This window comes from Balaenoptera ricei, chromosome 14, assembly GCF_028023285.1.
Source record: "Balaenoptera ricei isolate mBalRic1 chromosome 14, mBalRic1.hap2, whole genome shotgun sequence".
Lineage (NCBI taxonomy): Eukaryota > Metazoa > Chordata > Mammalia > Artiodactyla > Balaenopteridae > Balaenoptera > Balaenoptera ricei.
In genome coordinates, this window is record NC_082652.1 from 31044339 (window position 1) to 31070123 (window position 25785).

General features: G+C 37.9%; 1 protein-coding gene across 2 annotated transcripts; it reads right to left on the reverse strand.

The window, feature by feature from the left end:
* Positions 1–224: 224 nt before the first annotated feature.
* On the reverse strand, positions 225–25785 carry NDUFV2 (NADH:ubiquinone oxidoreductase core subunit V2). 2 transcript variants are annotated; one of them, XM_059893735.1, is made up of 8 exons: positions 25659–25782; positions 18636–18701; positions 16656–16718; positions 16452–16568; positions 14205–14373; positions 12372–12481; positions 7635–7711; positions 225–374 (listed from the first exon to the last, which is right to left on the reverse strand). In XM_059893735.1, the coding sequence occupies exons 1-8, from the start codon at positions 25710–25712 to the stop codon at positions 281–283; spliced, it is 750 nt and encodes a 249-aa protein (XP_059749718.1). In that variant the 5' UTR covers positions 25713–25782; the 3' UTR covers positions 225–280. The 2 variants fall into 2 exon arrangements, 1 of the variants encoding a protein (XP_059749718.1); XR_009497167.1 differs by lacking the exon at positions 225–374 and adding an exon at positions 11731–12055 and having other exon boundaries at positions 25659–25785.

Here is a 25785-nt window from a genome sequence, read left to right on the forward strand (position 1 = left end):
ACCTAATATTACTGATAAAAGTGAAGGGGCAGTTGAAAATGCGTAATGTTGAAATAACTGTTAACTAGCTTATGGAATAATGTGTTCATAGTTAGCCAAAGACAGCAGACGACTAAAATGGTGCTCTGAAGTCCTGACATGGCACTTACTGCTGCAAGTTGCTAGGTTACAAGCAAGGTGTACACAGATGGAAATGAACAAATAATATAAAAAGTCTATGTAGATAGATAGGAGATTCATATTTTATTTCTCCAGTGACATATTTACAGTTGAATATAAATTAAAGGCCTGCTTGCACGCCAAAGCCAGGTCCTTTAGGTGGTTCAGTCAAAGAGGTAAGACCTCCAGCTGGCTCACATGAGAAGCGTCCACTCCTGAAAGGAAAAGTAACATTAAATTGACTGCTAATGATTACCATTTATAACTGTTACCTCACCAAGAGCCCAGTTAAGTAACTATTTCTCCTCAGAAAACTAGTATGGATTATTTAATCCAAACATTATAACTGCCGCAAGATTTTCTCTTCCTAAGGTTAAATATAAAAACATGAAATATGAAAAATATAAAAATAATACTAATACTAGTTCCCACTTACTGAGCAGTGTACATACATCACTGGCTCGTTAAATCTTTACAACAATACCATGAGACAAGGGACACTGGCCAAAATATTTTACAGATACAGAAACCAAGGCTTGGGATGATGCAGCATCTGCCCAAAGATCATAGCTAAGAACTACAGCAAAATAACCTAGCCCCAGAGGACATTTTAAAAAAGCATGTTTTAATAAACTAGAGCACTACGTTTATTCTTTTTGTATTTGAATTTTATTTTGACTGAGATCCACTGTCGCAGGGAATACACAGTTATACACTGTATTTGGAAACAAACAAAAACTGGATTCCTTGAGAGATTTGAAGATTTGGGAGGATGTCCCTTAGAAGCAGTAAAGACAAAATCCGTTTGTATTTTTGTTTTTAAAGGCTAAATTATTCATATTAATTTTTCAAAAACAGGTTCCAGATCAGGGTGGCTACCACAGCCACAGAGAAAACATGAACAGGTCCTCCTATAGTTCTATGAAGGGAGGCAGTGCAGAGGTAAATGAACCTGTCTTCTTTTCACCACCACACATACTTTCCCAGGTAATCGTTCAGGCTCAACCTCTGCCCTGTCTGACCTCTGTTGCTAGAGCCTATCTCAGCACCTACTCCTGTTTCACCCTTCTATTCCCTGGCTTTGCTCATTTACCTTGTTCCTGCCACAGATTTCAGGTGAAGAACTTATTCAATTAAATCATTTTATTCCCTCTGGCTTTGCCCTTCACACTCTGTCATCAATCTTATAAGTCTATTTTTAGCCCTAGAAAATCATTTGTTGAGGGGACAGGAAAATGACACCACATAGTCATTTATAAGATCTTTTAAGCTATTACATTACATAATGCAAGTAACTAAGTAGTGTATTATAATAAAGAATACCTACAAAGTCAGAAATTAGTTAATATATTTGCATTATAGGTTCACTATGAAAACCAGATAAAAAAGCAGTTACTGTACTATCTGTTACAGCCTAAAATTAAAGTTTTAGGGTAAGTAGCAAAATGATATCTAGCTTTAATAAACAGTATTTCGCTTTGTAATTTTTTTTATGTTAACTGGTAGCACAGGTACCCTTGCTGCTCTTTGACTACCAATGAAATAATGAAATTAATCCATTTTGGAGGACCTTTCTTCTCCTTTACTAGGTTCCCTCTTGTGGTTTAAGCTCAGCTACCCTCTTTACCAACACAAAGGATCAACTTAGGAAGATTAAAAAACTGAAGTTTCTGGAACAGTAAATAGAATTAATCATGTATACTGCATGAGCTCTTCACAGGATTATGGAATTTTATACAAGAAAGTAACTTTAAGAATAATCTGGTCCAGTTTCCTAAAGTTTGTTCCACAAAATTACCATCCCATAACATACTTTAGGGGAAAAAAGGGGGTTCCAGTCCTCTGTTATGCCTGCCTGCAAACTTTCGCCTGCCCCCACCATTCACAAAATGCACATTAAAATACTACAAAGGCTGTAAAATACTCCAGTAAAGCCTACAAACTTGGTTTAATCTACTAATCATGTAACTTTCCTCCTCACTTTATCTATAAACATGCTTCAGAACCCTAGAGAGGCCATGATCTAGCCCCACCCATTCACCTGACAGCCACAATTTACACCCAGATTTTCACGTAATAAAAAACAAAAAATGATTCCCCCGATATGCTTAAAATACCATCTATTAATTACCTTGTTCTCTTCTTACAATTAAAAAGGTAAATCTGGTTTTTTAGCCATTCCAACACTACTTGCACAGTAATCATTTTAACTCATTTGCATTCTAGAAAACTTGGCCTTTCTGTACATTTTTTATGGCTTAAAAAAAGTACTTCTTGGGCTTCCCTGGTGGCGTAGTGGCTGAGAATCTGCCTGCCAATGCAGGGGACACGGGTTCGAGCCCTGGTCTGGGAAGATCCCACATGCCGTGGAGCAACTAGGCCCGTGAGCCACAACTACTGAGCCTGCGCGTCTGGAGCTTGTGCTCCGCAACAAGAGAGGCCGTGATAGTGAGAGGCCCGCGCACCGCGATGAAGAGTGGCCCCCGCTTGCCGCAACTAGAGAAAGCCCTCGCACAGAAACGAAGACCCAACACAGCCATAAATAAATAAATAAATAAATAAATAATAAAAATAAAAGGAATTCCTTAAAAAAAAAAGCTACTTTATGAAAGTTTAGTGCTTATCTTTTTTTTTTTAAACCCAGAAATCCTTATTTATTTTTTAAGTTTTATTTATTTATTTATTTATGGCTGTGTTGGGTCTTCATTTCTGTGCGAGGGCTTTCTCTAGTTGTGGCAAGCGGGGGCCACTCTTCATCGCGGTGCGCGGGCCTCTCACTATCGCGGCCTCTCTTGTTGCGGAGCACAGGCTCCAGACGCGCAGGCTCAGTAATTGTGGCTCACGGGCTTAGTTGCTCCGCGGCATGTGGGAACTTCCCAGACCAGGGCTCGAACCCGTGTCCCCTGCATTGGCAGGCAGATTCTCAACCACTGCGCCACCAGGGAAGCCCCAAGTGCTTATCTTTTTAATATTACTGAGATACGTGCACCACTGCCCCTACATTTAGTATAAAAAAACCAGTGACTTTATTGTCTAGAGTTTATCATCAATCACCTATATCTTTTGTATATATACTTTGTAGCCTATCTATACTTTTAAACACCTCAGATGTTATCTGTACTCCACAGAATTCCGTAAAATTTAAAATATCTTTATAAAACTAAATATGAATAATTCAAGTTGAATTTAAAATTAGTTTTAGATAATCCATACTAAAAAACAACCTCTATCTATTAATTAGTAATTGGAAGCAGGTTTAGAAGTTATGTTCAGTACTTTAATTGAAAATAAGAACAATCTCTAGGGACTTCCCTGGTGGTGCAGTGGTTAAGAACCCGCCTGCCAATGAATGGGACCACGGGTTTGATCCCTGGTCCGGGAAGATCCCACATGCCACGGAGCAACTAAGCCCGTGCGCCACAACTACTGAGCCTGTGCTCTAGAGCCCGCATGCCCTAGAGCCCGTGCTCCACAACAAGAGAAGCCACCGCAATGAGAAGCCTGCGCACCTCAATGAAGAGCAGCCCCAGCTTGCACAACTAGAGAAAGCCTGCACATAGCAACGAAGACCCCACGCAGCCAAAAATAAATTAAAAACAAAAAGAATCTCTAGCACACAAATATTTATAAATGTCAAAAGAAAGAATGTTGTCTTACCATCAGTTTAATATTTTCTTTCTAGCCATCATTTACCAAAATAATAAAAAAGCAGTTTTGAACCACAAAGAGATAGCAATCTTTACCAATTTTGGCCAGAGTACACCTGATAGTGGTACTCAGAAATCAGTTACCACTGAACCAGTTTAATTTCTCTAATTACTCAAAGACTCACAACTAGCACGTCTTTCAAATATTTAAGCAGAGGGCTTTATTATAAAAATACTAATAGGGCTTCCCTGGTGGTGCAGTGGTTGAGAATCCGCCTGCCAACGCAGGGGACACGGGTTTGAGCCCTGGTCTGGGAAGATCCCACATGCCGTGGAGCAACTGGGCCTGTGAGCCACAACTACTGAGCCTGTGTGTCTGGAGCCTGTGCTCCGCAACGAGAGGCCCGCTTGCCGCAACTAGAGAGAGCCCTCGCACAGAAATGAAGACCCAACACAGCCAAAAATAAATAAATAAATTTATTTAAAAAAAAAAAAACTAATAAAAAAGCAGTAGCCAGCTTTGGTTAATTTAAAGAACAGCTATAACTATTTTGGTTACTGCTATCATCACAGTCTCTCTCAAGAGCCAAGAAATTAACTTGGGGAAGTTCTTATTTTCACATGCTGGGAAGACATTCTGAATTACCATGTCCAGATACACTCTTTACATATACCACTGATGGATGCTCTGCAATTACTGAAAACGAAATAGATTTATCTCGGCTATTTATTTATTAAAAAAATTTTTTTTGGCCACACTGCATGGCATGGATCTTAGTCCCCTGACCACCCGTGCGTGCCCCCTGCAGTGGAAGCACAGAGTCCTAACCACTGAACTGCCAGGGAATTCCCTATATCAGCTTTTTAAATAAGAGGTGATACGTAGGAAATAAAAATAGGTTGAGAAACCAGTAATTCTTAAAGTCTTTGGCTCAAATCTAGAACACTGTCAAAAAAATCACATTGAAGAACTATTTACAGTTACTGATAAGCAACATTCCTATTATTATTAGGTGTCGAAAATGCTTTACTGTGGTACTTAGTTCCTGTTTATTAATGTTAAAATACAATGTTATAGTATCTCCTGTATTAAAAACAACAACAAACTCTTAATTTCACCCCTGGTAATCTCATCCAGACATGGCTTTAAATACCATCTATAATAACTAATGAATCCCCAATTCATATTTCCAGCCCTAATGTATTCCCTAAATCCCAAGCTCATATCTAACCTTTCCGCACTCTACCATGGATGTCTAAGTAGGCATCTCAAACATGCTAAGTAGCATGTCCAAAACAAAGTGACTTTTCTTCCCCAAAATTGCCCTACCCCAAATCTTCTTCATTTTAGTTAAAGGAATCACTGAGGTGCTCAGACTAAAAAGCTAGAAATCATTCGTAATTCCTCTGCCCTACAACATCCACTAAATTTTAAACTATTCTTTACACAGCAACTACGACAATAATTTTAACAAGATCACGCATATCATTCCCTACTGAAAACACTCCAACAGCTTTTTATACTTAGGATTCAACCCAAATTGCTTACCTGGGCCTCTACCTACCTCTCTGACCTCTTCCACCACTTTCCTCCTTGATCACTCACTTCAACCGTACTGTCATCTTATTTTTCCTCCAGGACCTTAATACCTCCTCTTTCCTCTCCCTCTGCAACATTGTTCCTCCAGCTCTTTACATGGTTCCTTTGGGCTTATCATTCAGGTCATTAATTCACCACCTCAGAAAGGCCTCACCTGACTAAATTTACCTCCAGTCATCCTTCATCCCCTAACCTGTTTATTTTCCTCCTAGCATTTATTATTCAGGTATTACACTAGTTGTCTCTCTCCATCACTAGAATATAAAATATATGACGACTTTACCTTGTTCATAATTTGTATGCACAACCTAAGATAGTGACTGGCACACAGCACATGTCCAGAAATATTTGTAAAACAAATGAATGCTGAGGGAATACAATAAAGTAGACAAAGCAGCTATCTGTCTGTTTGTGTGGCAGGAGATTTAATGCTGGATTAATGTTGTCATCAATAGATCACGAAGTTCACAAGAAAGGAAGGAGGAGGGTCTAAGCTCCAAAAGTATGACTACAGAATTAAAAACAATACCTAATCAGAAAAAAAGGGGACATTTAAAGAAACCAAGTGGATTTCACAAGGAAATGTGCACCTGAGATATTAAAACAAAGTACCCCGAAGTTCAAAGAAGTATTACGGGTTTAAGTACAAATACAAGAGTAGCACGAACTTATTTTAAAATATCCGAGTCCTAAAAACAAGCTAAAGTTTGTGAAAAATATTATGAACTTTTGTTTTTGGGCAAGGGGCGGCTACAGTTGAAGCAAGGATAAGTAAGGGACAGGACCAGTGGCTAAGAGAAATATTGTAATGTTAAATGACAAAAGGTTTCACTTCAGTAGCCTCCATAAAGGAGACTAATTCTTCACAGTGGAAATGTTTTATTCCTAAAAAATGTTTTCAGTGTAGCCCAAGTAAGTGAGGAACTAGGAAGGGAATGCCAAACGTCTTTAAACAAATTCAAGTGTTGAAAGAAGTGTATGTTTTTTAGGGGCCAGCTTGCCTTTACTAAACTTGTTATCCTGAACTGACCTCTTTTTCTTATTAGGTAGGGTTATTAGTCGGTCAGAACAATAAGGGAGTAATTCTCAGTACTTCTTGCAGACTCCAGAACCATGCATACCCTCTTGACCTAGTAATTCAACCTCAGGGAATCGTTGTTTGTAACAAAAAGAAGGAAAATATATTTTAAAACAGGGTAATAAAGAGCACATCATAGTTCTCGCAATACATTAGAATACTGTATGGCCTTTAAAACCTATATATATGTTGAGACAAGGAAAATTTTATATGACATAAGCAGAAAAAATACAAAGGGAATATAACTATAAAACCATGCAAACATTGCTAGTATTAAGAGAGAATTTTAAGTAATGAGAACACTTAGATAAGGAATAGGGGTTTGTTTAGCAGCAAAAGTTCAGGTTCATAACTGAATGAGGAGTAATTAGTAGTTACTAATTACTGCAGTTACACAACTGCAGGATGGGAGTAGCCTGGATAAAACAATGTCTAAGTTGAAAAAGATCTAGGCATTCTAACTGACTGTAAGTACAATTTAATGGTGTAATGTATCTGAAGTAAGAATTGATGTAATTAGGCTGCATTATTATAAGCATGATGTCTGGAATAAAGAAGACAGTCCCACAATGCCCCACATGCTAAGTACATATCTCAAATACTGTGATTAGTTTAAGTATCATATTAAGAAACTCATTAGCCAACCAGAAGACCTGCCAAGGAGGGAGACCAAAACTATGTCATATAAGGAAAAACAATGAAACAACTGTGGATATTAAATCTGAGAAAAGATACGGGGAAGATGAGATAGCTATTTCAAGTAACTAAAGAGCCGGCATTTGGAAGAGATATAAAAATTATCTTGTGTTTGTTCAAAGGACAGAACCTTTGGACCTTTAGGTGGAAATCAGAGGGAAGACAGACTTTGGGTCAAATTCTGGCAGTATGAACTTTTAAGCAATGAAATAGATTTCTGTTTGTAGTACATTTCCCTTCTTTATATCATCCAAGTAGATACCAGATGATTATCTGATAGGGTTTTGGACGGGGGAAAAAAATCATTGCTTTAAATGACAAGTTGATTTAGATAGTATTCAAGGCTCCTGAAAACTCCTATGGACTTAGGGTTTAAAATTTTAAAATTAAGTCTACATGAAAGACTAACTTAGGTTAAGCCATTAAAATTTATTAAAAAGAAATAAAAGGATACCTTGGCCCAGGTTTTGGGATTTTGCCAGCCTTGAGTTCATCAATAATTTCTTCAATATCCTTAGGTGTCAGATCCTCCTAGAAAAAAAAAGTAAAATAGTCATATTAAAATTACATCCTACCTCAAAATCAGTGTAAATCCCTAATAACAGTTTATTGTCTGTCTCAGCTCACAAGTTAGTTACCAAGGCAGCAACAACTGAGTAACTCCTATGCATAGTCTGTCCTGCTAAATGCAATAGCAATAGGAGCTGCAGCCTAAGAGGCAGCACAGAGCAGTGCTTTGAAGGGAGATAGTTCTGCATTTGAGCTGAAGTCCCAGCACTTACTAGCCAGCAATCTGAGAGAAATTACTCAGCTTCCCCAAATTTGTTTCTTCATTCATAAACTGACTTCAGAGCGTTTTGAGGATTAAAAGAGAAGATAAATAAAATAGAACACTGCCATGCACATGCTCAACAAATGCTATGTCCTTGAAGAATCAGTGAGATGCAAATAGTAATTAGCACCAGCAGTCATAAAAAGTAGATGCCTAATATCTATCCCTAAGCTAAAGGTCTAATACCCTAGTGATATCTTCTTTATTTCCCAGGTAAAATTCACCCTGTTGCAAACGTCACTTAATTTTCGAAAGGAAAAGTAAAAAACTTATTTTGGACACATTTATTTTAATAATCCTGACCCTCCAATCCCCGTTTCAACCAGAGCAGCTTTGTATTTTGTGCACTATACACCTGTGTAAAATTCTTACCTCAAGTGTTCTGTTATTTAAAATAACAAACACAGTTAAAACACATAGACACACTCCTACCCCTGGTTGCACCCTAGGATTAGTCAAAAGACAGTCAAAACAGAATGGGGCAAGATTAAACTAATGAAAGTGCCTAAACTACATTATATCCCCTCTACCCCTCCCAAACTGTTAAGTACTTAAGAAAATGTTTTTAGGACCCTGGTACTATGCTAGAGAAATCATGATTCAGTACTGTATATTCAATGCCTAGCCTCATAGAAGCCCTTTAATATAGAATAAACATTTATAAAAATAAGAACTGCTTAGGGTGCAACAGATGCTCAGAACCTCAAAACTAGAAGGAATCTTTAAACTCACCTAATGATTTTATCCACCCCAACTCTTTATTATGAAAATTTGAAAAGTATACATGAATAACCATATTCCTTACCATATCTGAATTATGTACACATATGCCTTTTGGTTTCTTTTCTTTTTTTTTTTTGGCTGTACATTTAAAAGCAAGTTGCAGACATCATGACACTTCACCCCTAATAACCACAGCAGGCGGGCATCTCCTAAGAACTTTTTTTTGGCCTCACTGCACAGCTTGTGGGATCTTAGTTCCCTGACCAGGGACTGTACCCAGGCCACAGCAGTGAAAGCCCAGAGTCCTGACCACTGGACCGCCAGGGAACTCTCAGAACATTTTTAAATGTTCTTAAGTAACACAATGTCATTACCACACCCAATTAACTAACAATAATAATTCCTTAATAAAATCAAATGTCAAGACCATATTCAACCATCCTCAAAATGTATTTAATATTTCTCTCTAATCGGTATCCGATCACAGTTTATGTGACTATTTCATTTTATCCACTGGTCAGCTGACATCCATAAAAGTTAACTGCCTTGGGCTTCCCAGGTGGCGCAGTGGTTAAGAATCCACCTGCCAATGCAGGGGACATGGGTTCGAGCCCTGGTCCGGGAACATGCCACATGCCGCGGAGCAACTAACCCCGTGGGCCACAACTACTGAGCCTGTGCTCTAGAGCCCATGTGCCACAACTACCGAAGCCCGCATGCCTAGAGCCCATGCTCCACAACAAGAGAAGCCACCGCAATGAGAAGCCCACACACTGCAACGAAGAGTAGCCCCCGCTCAGTGCAACTAAGGAAAGCCCGTGTGCAGCAACGAAGACCCAACGCAGCCAAAAATAAATAAATAATAATAATAATAATAAAAAGTTAACTGCCTCACCAAAGACCATACCACTACTAACTGAATCTCTTGCATAAATCCGCAGTCTACTATATTTAGAATTACAGTGCTTCATACAAAGCCTTGACTGTCTAATTCCTGCTTAAATTAAGATCCTCATGATTATGAGTAAATTGCAGAAATGTGGGAAAAGGGTAAGTTATTGCCATATTTTTAAAGGAATTTTTTTTTTAATATGAGAAAGAGAAGGTAAGAAATTTGAATCACCATCATTAAAATGAAGAAAACCCCTATAGGTAATAAAAACATCCCAGAAATGTAAAATGCCAAAGAAGTCCAATTTCATCTTCATTAAAAAAAAAAAACTGTAGATTTCCATTACAGGCATTATGGCAGTCCAGCTATCCTGACTGAACGTCCTATTATAACAACTAACAATGCTGGATAAAATTTTTTTAAAAACTTTAAAATTTTATCAATATCAAGGCACTGACAAGAAAAAAATACCCAGAGGCCAAAAACTCAATGAAAACTTAGGGAGACAGTGGAACAGCAAAAAAACTTGGCTTCAGGGTCTCATAGCCTAGAGGGGCAAGGGACAAATCTCCAGGACACAGGACGTCATCCAAACCATGTAAAGCTGAGACCCCCAAAAGCTATACCCTCAATATAAGGGAAAACTAGAAATTAAAACTGTCCCTCAAAAAAACCCTGCTACTCTAGAAACTTACACTTTAGGGGAAGAAGAGGGGAGGATATAAGAAGAAGGGATTTCTTTTGGGCCAGTAGTATTTCCAGGAGCAAGAGAGAAGCAAAGTCAATCCCTTCTTGAAGTATCTACCTTCAACACAGGCCTTAAAAGAATTTCCATAAACAAACTTCTAAGGATTATGAACTAACAAGATATTATGAATGACAGCCATGATATAATTAGGGTAGCAAGCAATTAAAACAAGGTAACTAGAAAACTCCACACACTTGGATATTAAGAACACTTCTAAAAAACAGAGGTCAAAGAAGAAATCAAAATGCAAATTTAAAAATATTTAGAACTAAATGATAAAAATATTACTTACCAAAACTTGTAATGGGACTTCCCTGGTGGTCCAGTGGTTAAGAATACACCTTCCAATGTGGGGGACACAGGTTCGATCCCTGGTTGGGGAACTAAGATCTCACATGCCGCAAGGCAACTAAGCCCGTGCACCACAACTACAGAGCCCACGTGCTCTGGAGCCCGTTCCACTAGAGAGCCCATGCGCTGCAACTACTGAGCCCACTCACTCTGGAGCCCACGCGCCACAACTAGAGAGAAGCCCACACACCGCAACAAAAGATCCCACAGGCTATACTAAGACCCAACACAGCCAAAAATAAATAAATAAATAAATATTTTTTTAAAAAAAGAACTTGTGAGGGGCTTCCCTGGTGGCTCAGTGGTTAAGAATCCGCCTGCCAATGCAAGAGACACAGGTTCGAGCCCTGGTCTGGGAAGATCCCACATGCCGCGGAGCAACTAGGCCCATGCGCCACAACTATGAGCCTGCGCTCTAGAGCCCACGAGCCACAACTACTGAGCCCGCACACCTAGAGCCTGTGCTCCGTGACAGGAGAAACCACCGCAATGAAAAGCCTACACACCGCAACGAAGAGTAGCCCCCCCGCTCAACAAAACTAGAGAAAGCTCGCACAGCAACGAAGACCCAACGTACCCATAAATAAATACATAAACAAAATAACTTCCTTTAAAAAAAAAAAACTTCTGAGATCTGGTTAAAGCAGTTCTTAAGAGTTACGATACAATCTCTGTCAAATTTTTAAAACACACAATATAGTATTATTAGCATGCCTAGATACATATATTTTGAAAGTTTAAAAAACATGTACAGGAAAAACACAGTTTATGATAGTGGTTATCTCTGGGAATGAAAGAAAAAGAACAGGATTTTGAATGGGGGTGGGGGAGGTTTACCCTCACCTATAGTTTATTTCTGCGCATAATAATGATAAAAATTATAATACCTAAAGCAAGTGTGGCAAAATATTATTATCTATTAAGCCTTGGTGGTTATTTTTTGTATTTATATGTAAATTATTAAATTTTTCATTATTTAAAAGATTTTTTAAATATTTATTTACTTTTGGCCACGCTGGGTCTTTGTTGCTGTGCGCAGGCTTTCTCTAGTTGTGGCGAGCGGGGTCTACTCTTCGTTGCGACGTGCGGGCTTCTCACTGCAGTGGCCTCTCTTGTTGTGAAGCACAGGCTCTAGGTGCGTGGGCTTCAGTAGTTGTGGCACGCGGGCTCAGTAGTTGTGGCTCGCAGGCTCTAGAGCGCAGGCTCAGTAGTTGTGGTGCACAGGCTTAGTTGCTCCACGGCATGTGGGATCTTCCCAGACCAGGGCTTGAACCTGCGTCCCCTGCACTGGGAGGCAGATTCTTAACCACTACGCCACCAGGGAAGCCCCTATTTAAAAGTTTTTAAAATGTGTCATTATCTCCTGGAGTTAAATGCAAAAATGTTTAATGATAATAATTTTTTTAAAACGTTCTGGTGGACAACAATGTGGAAGCTAAAACTGACATATTTTATGTAAAGTTTTTCTATTCTTTGATTTTTAATAAAGTTTGGAAACCAGGAAAAAAGAAACCTTCTAGATATTTATGCCAACAGTTTCTTCTAAATGAATAATTCAGAAACCAACATCCACATGACAAGAAACCAAATGTTTAAAATATTTTAAATATAACATCATACAACTTTATATTAAGTAAATACTCACATAGTAGTTGTCATTTATTTGAACCATTGGTGCGTTTACACAGGCCCCTAAACATTCCACTTCTATAAGAGTGAAAAGTTTGTCAGGTGTAGTCTCTCCAACCTTTATTCCTAAAAATATAAATAAGCACTGGTAAGGACCAGGTTATATTTTAATTGCAATATAGCTTAAGAACCAAAAAAAAAAACCAACATAAAAAGCATATATATAAAAAGTATTTACAGAGGCATATAAAAAGTATTTAAGAGCATTAAATTTCTTAAATTAAACAACTCTGTATAGTTATTATAGAACATTCAAGGATTTAAGTGGACTTGTTCCTTTAAAAACAAATTTCAGAGGACTCATCTCCAGTGTTTTTTGTTACATAACAGTGCATCAGACCATATTATCTTCATTTTGATCATGCTAATTAACCTACTAAAATCAGTCATACGATCAGACGGGCAAAGACTCAGAAAACAGCTAATGTCAAAGATCATTAAGAATGTAAGGAAAATAGGTACTCTCATATCTTTAGGGAAGGCATTTTAGCAAAATATAGTAAAATCTGACCCAGCAATTCTACTTCTTGTAAACAACCTTCGTGTACAATTGGACAAGTATGCAAAGACATGTTGTATACATGAAAGTAACTGCAGAATAATTTAACTTATAATAGAAAAATGAGGCACACATATTATAGCCAAAATCAAGTGCAAAAAGCAGACATATTACATTTATGTATTTAATAATGAAAATAATTAAAACAATATAAAATCTAAAACTAATATACCTGTTATCATAATTTGTACCTTGGAGATGGCAGGGTAGGATTTTGAGCAGACTTCAGACTTCTGTCTTACATACTTCTATACTCTCCAACTATTTTTACAACATGCAAGTAACAACAAAATTAAGAGACACCTCCTTTTACTTCATTTGATATGTATAGTGATAAATGCAACAATGGCAGTTTTATATAATAAAATGCCCTTTTAATTCTGTAAATGCTACTGTAATAACATCTTTCTTTTTTAAACATCTTTACTGGAGTATAATTGTAATAACATCTTATTCCAAATTTCCCTTCCTGAAGCATTCTTCCTATTCTAGTATCATTTTTGTTTTTAAAATAAATTTATTTATTTTTGGCTGCACTGGTCTTCGTTGCTGCATGCGGGCTTTCTCTAGTTGCCGTGAGTGGGGGCTACTCTTCATTGTGGTGCTCAGGCTTCTCATTGCGGTGGCTTCTCTTGCTGTGGAGCACGGGCTCTAGGCACGCGGGCTCCAGTAGTTGTGGCACTCAGGCTTCAGCAGTTGTGGCTCACAGGCTCTTGAGCACAGGCTCAGTAGTTGTGGTGCATGGCCTTAGTTGCTCTGCGGCATGCGGGATCTTCCCAGACCAGGGCTCGAACCGTGTCCCCTGCATTGGCAGGCAGATTCTTAACTAATGCGCCACCAGGGAAGTCCTATTCTCGTATCTTATTTGTTCCAAGTCTTGTTTGGAAGGATACAAGGATGATACAGTCACTTCTTTATGTGCCACATGCTATCACATAACAAGTGAAACTTAATTTTCTAAACAATGAAAACTTTAAAACTTCGAGAAGCTTTTAAAACATACTCAATGGTTAAGGAAGAAAACATGAAAACTCAGCTTTGAGGAGGAGAACTAAAGAATACAAAATAGGAAGCAATAATGGTGGGCAAACACAGTAAGACAAAAATTTACTTGTGAAGTACAGATCCAGTAAGATGGTAAAAGTTTGAAAATACAGGTAAGAAATAGGTCAAATCTCGAAAGACAACTCTATTTTTTCATAAAATTTATAAATATACTGTGTCCCATACCAAGCTTTTTCTGAATGGCCTCCAGTATGCTGTCGGAGTTACGAAGCATGCAAGGCGTAGTAGTGCAGACTTGAACATGATACTTTCCAACTGGCTTTCGATTATACATTGTATAAAAAGTTGCTACTTCATATACTCTCATTGGAGGTACTTGTAAAACTTCTGCAACCTAAAATATTTTAAAATAATATGATTACAATATTTATTAATTGAGCGTATTACTTCAATTTGGTAAAAACCAAAAAAGTTCTTTGAAAGCAGAAACTATATCTGTATCTGATATCTGCGAGGCTAAGTCCTTCAATTTTGACACTCAAAAATTATACATATATCCAGGTTCTGACATGAAAAAAGAACTCATTAAATAGCGTTTCAAATGACAAATATATTAAACTTTCTCTTATCAGGGATTCTAAAAGAAATGTATTCTCAAAAGACATCTAATCCCGGCTCACTTGTGCAAGATTAAAGTAGCTATGCTAAATTTAATTTAGTGATACTAAACCAGGCTTATATGTCTGAATATTTCTCTCAAAATACACACACTGGGGCCTGACCAATGGAATAATTGTAAGGCCCTGGTGTTTAATTGAAAAAGCCCCCCAAAGCTGCTGCTGTGCACCTCCCTATGCCTTAGTGATGGTTAAGGAAATGATGCATGAGCCTCTAGATTTTGTTTTTGTTGTAAGGTTGGGCTTCTCTTTGCGGGGGGAGGGGGACAGTAACATTAAAAATCTCAAAGTGGAAAGAATCTTGATTCTATTCTCTATATGCTATTTCTTGCCTCTCACACATATACATCCAATTCTAAATAGAACAGGACAATATTTTTGAAATGTTCTCGCATTAGTTTCTCATTTATTTTATTTTGCTCTGCTAAGCTTGACACTCAGCAAGACTTCCAACAAGCTTACCATTATTAAAAACAAATTTTTCCAAAAAAAAAAAGTATTTATGATTAGAAACACATCTAAATCATTATTGAGAAAGTTGGCTATTACAAAAATAATGTAAGGAATTTAGAAAACCCCCAAACATATATGTGATTTACTGGAAAAAAAAGAAAAATAAGCACCTATGTTTACTAAGTATAGTACCAACCAAACTTGCTTTATAACATTTTTCACAGTAAAAAAACAAAAAACTAAAGGTCCACAACAGTGTTAGAGTACTGTACAAAGTAAATAAGAGATCAATGAACTATATCTAAAATTTGCATCCAGGATTCCATTAGATAAATTGAGGACATTCCTATACTCTAAGGAAGATGATAATGGTCTAACCTAATAGTTAGACTTTAGAAAGTTAAAAGGAGAATGAAGTATAGCAGAATCTCTGCAACAGTCAGTCAAGTAGAAAATACATAGAATTAGAAATGATTCAGTCCCAGCTCTATCACTTAGAAATCATAATATAATAATTGGAAGAGCTCTACCTAGTTCAAAATCATCATTGCAGATGAAGAAGCCCAGAGAAAAATCAGATCTCTTAGTCCAAAGTAAAATATGTTTTCCATTATATCACACTGGCTTATTAGTCATGTGATTCTCACAAGAATCAAATAATATAAGGTTTTATATGGCACTTTGTAAATGATACACTGTAACATAATACCATACAAATGTAGTTGTATTAATAGGATATGAATAAACTTGAAATTTGGATTACTGCTGAAAACACTATTAGGAAAAAATGAATCCTAAAACATGCATGAATATATTAACCATATTTAAATGGGTCACCCATAAGATTTCTGTACGTTGTGGATTCCAAGCTGCCATAATCAAGTGTCGTAAATACCATGTATTATATGTATTTTGTTAAAGCTTGTAGCCAAAGATGCAAAATATTAAAAAGATTCACCTTAGCTGTGAGCAGATCCTTTTCTGTGCAATTCTAGTGTTTAAGCAGTACATTCATTTTCAGAATATCTTGACAGCAAATTATACACATTTGGGATCTTTTATTATTATTGCCATTTCTCTCAAAGACAGAAAAAAAGAAAGCCTCTTTCACTATAATGCCTTTACTACTTCTTGCAAGGATAAAAAGCTCTACCCTTTCAGTTCTCTGCATTATTAAGGGAACCAACAAAAACATAAATGTAATTTGAGGTATGAAACATATAAATGATTAAAGGGCTTCAAACTCCTGGATTGATATCAATGAATGTCAGAGAAATTTCTACATAAGGAAGTTACTATACACAATCTCTCCTCTTTTTGAACTAACACAAAAATGAAGTACCTTGTTCATAGCAGAGATGGGCAGCCATCCATTCTGTCTTTGGGCTAAATCCAGGACTGGAAGCACAGCTGCTGCTTTATGCCCTTCTGGGTAGTTTTTTACAATTGCCTCTATCCTCTGTATCAAAGAAAAAGCACTTGTTTTTATACATCTGGAAGATACTAAATATTTTGTAAATTAATTATAATGTTAATTTAGTCGTACCTTATAGTTTTCCGGTGTGAAATCAAATGGAGTATCTGGGTTATTCTCAGGAGTATCTCTGTGCTACACAAAGGAAAAAAAATGTTTTCCAAAATTATCAAAATTCCCTCAAAAGTGTGAATTTGTACTTTACTACTACTGTTCATTTAATCTCTTCGCTTTAATTCGAACATGATATACATCAACCTATCCTTGCATCAAGAAGAATGGCTAAACTAATTATGAAATACAGATCTGATGAGTATGATTACCAAAATATTAGCAGAATTCAAAAATTTAGAAGTTTTCAAAATCATCCTTTATAGGTTATGAGAAGTAGCTTTAGGATCAAAACCCAAAAAAAGCATTATCTAACTTGATTAGAGAATAAGATCTTCTAATGTAATCTAATTACAAAAAATTACCGATTATTGGAAGCCTTATGAAATTAAGACACGAAATTTTTTTTTTAATTTATTTATTTGGCTGTGCCGGGTCTTAGTTGCGGCACGCGGGATCTTCGTTGTGGCATGTGGGACCCCTTTTTTAAAAAAATTATTATTTATTTATTTATTTGGTTGTGTCCGGTCTGTTGCGAAAGGCAGGCTCCTTAGTTGCAGCTCACGGGCTCCTTAGTTGCAGCACGTGGGCTCCTTAGTTGCAGCAGGCGGGCTCCTTAGTTGTGGCATGCATGTGGGATCTAGTGCCTGGACCAGGGATCGAACCTGAGCCCCCTGCACTGGGAGTGTGGAGTCTTAACCACTGAGCCACCAGGGAAGTCCGGGCATGTGGGATCTTTAGTTGCGGCATGCAAACTCTTACTTGCAGCATGTAGGATCTAGTTCCCGGACCAGGGATGGAACCCGGGCCCCCTGCACTGGGAGTGCAGAGTCTTAGCCACTGGACCACAACGGAAGTCCCTAAGACACAAAATACTGAGTGTGAAAATATGTGCCTTTTTCCAAAAGAGAGTGTACCAGATTGTCAAAGGGACCTACCTCCTACTACAAAAGCACCATTTCTTCCCCACACAACAGAAACTAGCCAACAGCTAGTTTTCTGTTACAGAAACTAGCCAACAGCAAGCTTTATTTCTTCTCCAAAAGAGCAGGCCCTCTTCAAACACTGACAAGAAATGGCATGTCAACAGGAAATCAAATGAGTCACACTGAGATTAACACTTACATCAATTAATGTTTTGTATGTATGGTGAACACAGAACTGAATCCCTTAGTAAGTTAACTCTCAGAGTTCTGGTTTTTCAAGGACATAGAAGAGAAAAAAAGCGGAAACTTTGGACAATGATCTCGAATGTTTTTAGACAAAGATGACAAAATACAAAGCAGGACTCTACTTATTAATAGTATAGCTAACTCATTTATTAAGAGTCAGCCTAAAAATAATTCATTTTCCAAAATGATACCACTAACTCTAAATCATCATACAAGTCCACTAAATTGCCTTTAAACACTAGATTGATTCCTAAAAAATGTACCTTGTCACAGAAAGGGGATACATAGCTTAGCCTTTCTGAACTGTGCAACCAAGCTAGGGAATTCATCGACCTCTACCTGTAGTGAAACCCTGGACACAAAAAACATAAAGGCCAACTGCCAATGTGTTCGCTGTATTACTAAAATCTGTGAGTTTCAAGCTAGTGCCATTTTGGGATTCCCCAAGTTGCAGCCTCAGAATCTTCACTGAGCCAACATGAATGATTTTTAAGAACCTAAAGTGTGACAAGAAATCAGGTTAGGTTCACAGTTATTTCACCAAGGAATAATCTAAATTCTTATTCCCAGAGTTGCCCTGGTATCAATTTAAATTTGAGAGGTTTAGCTGGAACTACACCTCTTGAAATGTAGTGAATTCAATTAGCTATGTTTAAATTCCCACAATGGCCAGCAAATACCAAAGACACTGGTGTTTAAGATATGTTGTGTTGTATCTACCCAAATTTCCAAGTCCTTCCATTCTGAAGAAATCTAAGTAATTACTTACCACAAATAAGGCTCCTCCAGCTCCATTCTGCACAGCTGTCTTATGCAAATTCCTTACATGTCTTCCCTAAAATTTTAAGAAAGTTTAGTAAATCAAAAGCCTTATGAAATTTTAAGATCCATAATTTAAAATAATAGAATCAACTGATAGAAGTAGAGTATCTTCAGAGATATGGCCTACCACACTACACCATGCCCACCTCTATTTCAGGAGAGATATAAGGAAATGGAGATTCAAAGGTAAGGTTACTAACTTGCCTAAGGTAACACGCAAGAGTCAGTGGAAGAACCAGAATGACAACCTAATCTCCCGAGTCGCATATCCTTTCTCCTACATTCTTTTGGCATGCAATTGCAGAGTTAATGTACCATTAACTTACTGCCTTTCATTTTTGTCTGAATCAAGTTGGATAGCTTTCATTTCACAAACATGTTTTCATTCTGTAAAAATGAGTTGAATGTACACCCCCTTTTCAATTCTTTACTACCTTAGTTTAGAAACTCCAGCCATAAAAGTAGTTTCAGAAAGCTTCTTATAATGCTATGCAGATTGACCATACTCAATTGCTTTGGAAGGAATCCATTTGATTACTCTCTATGTTGCATTTCATTTCTCTTTGCCTTATTGCTTCTCCCCCACTTCTACCTTCTCTACCCTCTCCCTGAAAAGCAATTCTACCGTTGTTCAGAAATCCTCCAACTTGTGAGTTCTACTAACCACAGATAGTAGAACACTGGATTAAACAAAACACGGAACTGGCAAAGAGCTGGACAATTCAAAGGCAAACATAACAGACAAGGAAGCAAAAGCAGTGACATAACACAATCACAGATTTTTTCCCCTAGATCCAAATAATATTTCAGTTGAAGAAATAAGTTTACACAGAACACTTGCTTTAATTAACAAGAAAAGACCCAGGTACAGAATGTGAAACATAGGTATAAAATATGGGAGTGATAAATATTTTCAGGATAATGGGGGGAGGAGGGGAGAATTTGATCAGCTGTGGTACACAAAGGGGCTTCAACTGTGTTGGTTTTGTTTTCTTTCTTAGGCAGCAAGTGGATGGATACACAGTGTTTATTATATTCTTTTTGCTTTTTTGTGTCCGAGATATACGATAAAAATTTCCTTTAAAATAAATGCAACACACACAACACACACACATATTTTACATTATATATTATGTAGCTAAGAAAAATATTTCTTAAAAATGACATAGAAAGAAGTGTTTGTGGCACAATCATAACTGGAAAATATCAAGGTTAACCAAAACAAAGAAGTATAAACTACCATCCCAATATATTCAATATAGACATTAATGAAAATACTAGATGGCCTTAACAATTAAAAGTGCTTATCTGTTATTATGATGTTAACAAGATTATAAGGGACTCTTATTTTATATTTTGTTTCTTATATTTTTCTCTATTTTCTAGGTTTCTTTTAGCATGAATTGACAAACTGAAAAAAATTCTTATTTAAAACAAAACGTTCATCAAGTACAAAATGAAACATCTACTGTTAATCCTATTTCTCCTTCCAATTTCCCAGTATATCAAAATAAACACCACCAATCTCTAAGTTAGAATAGCTTCAGTTTTGATCCTTTCCTCATTATTCCAGGATATGTCACATACTTTACTTAAAAATATACAGATAATCTTGAAAATTGGTCTTGAGGCCTATGTAGTGGCATACTGGAAAATCTATTTTGAGGCACTCTCTGGCTGACCTGTAATTCTGCATATGCACGTGAATTTACACACACACACACACACACACATACTCTCTCTCTCTCGCTCCCCAAAATAAAGTGTTTTAAAGTCCAAATCCTTGAAGATAGACTACATACTGATTGAGAACAGTCAGGAAAAAGTAGTTAAGTTACAGAAATGCTGGAGTTACAGATATTATGATGATGATGATTTTTTTTAATGGAAGATTTTGGTTTAGATCACCATGCTGCCACTTGCTAACGTGTGACCTTACACAAGTCACTTAATTTTTTTGTGTCAGTTTCTGTATCTGTAAAAACAGGGATACATACTTATTGAAGTATTTTGAGGTTCAAATAGTCAGGTACTATATAACCTTATCTCTGAAGATACTATAAACCTGTTAAAGCGTTACTACATCTGCCTAGCTGATATGGGGATAAAACATTTAATAACTGAACAATGGAAGATTTAAACTGCATTTTGAGAACAACTGTGCTGTGTTAGCTAACACAGAGTCACTGTCACTACTTGCCTGCTGTAAGTCTTCTCGCTTCCTTCTTAAACCCTGAAAAAGAAGCTAGAATTGAAACCCACTATTAATTCTTCACTATCAAATTATATTCTTGTTTATGAAAAAAAAAGTTTCTTGAATTTTCATTTGGAGTTCAGTGAATTCAACTGGAATTCACTGAAGTATAGACATTTTCAGAGTCTAATGAGAAACTAGACTCCAGTCTAGTGAAAAGCCTAGACTCTATTCTAAGCAGGGGGGAAAATTCAGCTTACTCTTCAAATCAGTCCCGCCTAGCTAAGTTGTTCTTTTCCAGTTCTAAGACGATTTCGTCCTAGAATGCTTCTTTCTTCTAAAAGTGAAACTGAATTCAAATGGCCCATTAAGTAGGGAAAAGACTACTTATAATTCAAACTTTTAAAAAATTGAAGTATAGTTGATTTACAATATTATGTTTCAGGTGCACAACATAATGATTCACTATATTTATATATATATTTATACATTATACTTTTTATATATTTTTAAAGTTATAAAATATTGGCTATATTCCCTGTGCTGTACAATTATCCTTGCAGCTTATTTATTTTATATATAGTAGTTGTAACTCTTAATCCCCTACCTCTATCTTGCCCCTCCCCTCTATAATTCAAACTTTTAATATCTTATTTATTCCTTTATTGGAAATGCCTGATGTGGATATTATAATGAATGTAGTAAAATAGGTGAAGTTCCTAAAGATATCAAAAAACAGGGCAGCTTTGAAAATGGCCACGTGCTAACTTGCTATGAATGAGTAACAGTGTATGCCCAGTTGAAAAACAAATGAGGGCTTTTATCAGTTTACCTTCACTATTTTGCTTGCCTTTGTTTTATAAACAAATTGAGCCCTTTCTCTACTATTTTGAAGAAATCACCTTTGATATTAAGTTGCTAAAATTCTGTGTTAATGTATATATATTTAGGTTTTCTGTAAGAACAGAAGAGCTGCATTTACTGTTTTAAAAAAAAAAAATTTAAAAAAACACATAGCATATATAGGGAGACAGATTAGAAATGAAAAGGCCTGCCTCCCTTGGCTCACAAAATCCCCACATAGGTATTATTATCATCCCTTGTTTTACAGATATGGAAACTAAGGCTCAAAGAAGGAAAGAAAAGAACTTTCCCTAGATCACACAGCTAAATACATGAAAAGTCAAACACAGGTTTTTCTGACTTGAGGACACACCTTAACCACTAAAACTAAGTTTTGTGATATATTCAAATATACATAGGAGAGTTTTACAAATGTTCTCCAAATAAAGTTCCATCAATAATTTAACTAAAAATGTTAATCTGGATTAAAGAAATATAAGTGATTTTACTAGCATTGTGAGAGAATTACCAAGTAAAATTTGGCCAAATTTTATATTATAGAAAAGCTAAAACGAACAATTCAGGTATTAAAGGAGCATTACAGATTAAGATAACCATATTAATGGTCACAATATTCGTGATTACTTTCAGCCATCTTGCCCATAAATTAAACAAAGCATTCTTTACATATCTAAAATCCAATATGGATACCCATAACACTCCAGTGTCCTAAAGAGAAGAATACTTCACAGAAATGAAATGTCCAAACATCATTTCAGTCAGTCTCACCTTCACCAATTACTATAACCTTAGGGAGGCTGCTCTGCTTCTCTGCACCTAGGTTTGCTCATCTATAAAATAACAGGAGTACCTATCTTAAAGTGTTAAGAAGATTAAATGAGATGAAGTGTTTAGCATACTATTTTTATCCTTACACTGGAGACTGAGTTCACATCTCCAATATAAAGATCTGAGTCTGTAGTGTGCAATAGTGGCCCACTGAACCTCAGTGAATAACTTAAAATGCGTTCATTTTCTCTTTCCCCTAAACTGTTTAAGGCTGTGGCAGGCAAGAATAATGGTGCCCCAAAGATACCCACATCCTAATCCTGGGATGCTGTGAATATGTTAGTATACACAGCAAAAGAGGACTACAGTTGCAGATGGAATTAAGGTTGCTAATCAGTTGATCCAAAAATAGGGAGATTTTCTGGATTATCAGGGTGGGCCCAAGGGCTCTTAAAACGCAGAGGAGTGAGCAAAGTTAGAGCAGGGTCAGAATGGTATGTGAGAGCTTGACCTGCCCTCGCTGACTTTGAAGATGGAAGGGGGCTATGGACCAACAAAGAAGGGCACCTTCTAGAAGCTAGAAAAGCCAAGGAAACAGGTTCTCCCCTAGAATCTCCAGAAAGGAAGGTAGCTCTACCAACACCTTGGTTTTAGCCAAGTGGGACCCATGTCAGACTTTTAACCTACACAATCATAAGATAATAAATTTGTGTATGTCATCAAATTTGTGGTAACTTGTTACAGCAGCAATAGAAAACTAATATAAATGCCCTCTAATCTCACTTTTCCTCCTCCCTCCCTCCCTTCCTTCCTCCCTCTCTCTCTCTTTCTTTCTAAAGAACTGGGTTAATGTCCTAGAGCCAAAATGTAGATACTGCAAAATCAATGGAATCTCTAATGGAATAGGAAAACATTTCGTTCTACAAAACTTAAAATTTAGGAAGAAAAATGCCACCAAAGAACGTTCTACTTCTAGTATGGCTGAGTAGATTATTATCAGGCCAAACCACTGGGTAACAACTATGAACTCTGGACAAAATATTTTTAAAAAAATTAAAAACCAAAAATCTTTCTGAAGGCACTGAAGAACAACCAAATGCAGGCAGACACATGAAAGGAGTCTAGACTTAGAAGAAGCCAATAAGGGTTCTTTTTTTTTTTTTCTTTACATCTTTTACCGTGAAGGCAGGCCCCAGTCTATCCCATGCTGGGCAGCTAAAACTCCAAGAGAAAACCTGCAGCCTTAATGTCTTGAAGTACCACAGGAGAGGCTGGGACAACCACAGGAGAGGCATAGGCAAGTGGGAAATCCCAGAAAAGGAAAAGCCAGAGAGGAGAAGCCCCCAATTCTGTGGCTGACTCCAAACATGCATGCACACAGGGCAGACTCCAAACAGCCCAGCTAAAAGAACTGAACCAATATTTGAGCCGCTGCCCACAAGGGAGCCAGACTGCAGTTCAAGTTAATTGCCTGCCTGCAACAACTACAACAAAATATTCTTTGGAGGAATTAAAAAGATCTAGAGCCTCTATGACATCATTCACAATGTCCAGGATACAATCCAAAATTACTCAACATAAAACAACAAAAAAGGAAAACAACCTATTTTCAAGAAAAAAGACAATGGAGATTACCAAACAATAATTTCAAAACTGCTACAACAGTGCTTAAGGACAGAAAGAAAAACATCTTCAATAAATGAAAAGATAGAAACAGAAACTATAAAAAAGGAACCAAATTAAAATTCTAAAACTGAAAACACAATCCTTGAAAACGCCACCACAACTCTCTCACCCCTACGAAACTAATTAGTGGCTTGGGAGAGAGGCAGTGATGAGTTGTAAAATGGTGTCAACATTACAGAAAACTTTGGGCAATTACTGAAGATGGAAATAAACCTATTCTGAGTAGCTATTGCTCCATATTTCATAATTTTTAGGCAATTCTTGACAATCGCTCAATAAGGTATTACTGCACTTTACAGAAAAGAAAAACAGAGCTCAAGGAGATTAAGAAATATGGCTCAAGGTCACACAATTAGTGTCTTCCCCTAGACACAGTACTAAATTCTGGATATTTTTAAAGCAATGACAAGCTGAATAAAAGCCTGTGGCTGAAGAAATTGGCAGCTAGCTAATAAAGGAGCAATTATAACAAAATAAGCAATTTCTTTGAAAATGTAAATGATTTCCTTAAATGTTTCTCTTTTAGGAAAGGAACTTTATTGGTGAGACCACTTTACTCACATCTTTCCTGACTTTTGCTCGGTCATTCTGATATCCCACTATTTGTAAAAGGCTAGAAGGGCCTGGTTAGAAGGGCAGTCACGGAATGTCACCTGTCATTATTATTATCCACAATGTTACCTGGAGCCCAGCAGGTAACAGTAGAACCTCAAGCGTTTATTGAAAACCAAACTCTACAAATTAGAATATTCCCACTTGACAGCCGAGGACACCAAGTGAGAACAATAAGAGCCCAAAGGCACAAAGGTGGAAAGACGGTGCACCCACCATCCAAACTCAGGTCTCCCTGCAAGGCCCTGAGCTCATCCTCCGCTACTGCGCACCACCGCCCTCCCTTCTGCCGAGAACTGATTCAACCTTTCTACGTTACTGCTGGGGGAAAGGCTGCTTTCCTTCCGGTAAATGCCCCGCCGTCATCCTCGTCATTTCTGGAACACGTTCTATTAAGTTAGTGCGAACGGGTGTTTCACCCCGAGAGTCAATGTCCTTTCTAGAGACGGGCTTGGATGTCAGGAGCGCGAGCGGCCCCGACGTCCTCCGGGTGCGGGACGCGGTGACGCCATCACTCGGCCAACTTCCCCACCTGCCAAGGGCAGTGCTGCTAGGGGACCCTGGGGCCGCCCCGCGCACAGACTCGGCCTGCTAGGCGGGCGGAGGTCCCGGCACCGCCCTCCCGCCTCCCGTCCGGAAGGAGGCCTCGCGCCCGCCGCAGCCGCACCGCCGACCCCCTCGCTCCGCGGCGACGCGGCCTCCCTGAGGAGGGCGAAGGCCGCGGTGTCCTTGCCGCCGCCCGGGGTCCCGTCCGGGGCCCTGGGCTCCCGCGTGCCCGCTACAACAGGAGGCGCGGAGAGAGGGGGAGGGCGGCGGCAGCGCCCGCGCTCATTCGAGCCTCCTTACCCACTGGGCGGCGAAGCCGGCTGCACGGGCCCGGAGCGCCGCGGAGAGGAACATGGCAGGCCAAACTGCGGTCCTCCGGGCCGCGCCAGGTACAGTCGCGAGCGCCCGGCACGCACGGCGTGCGCGC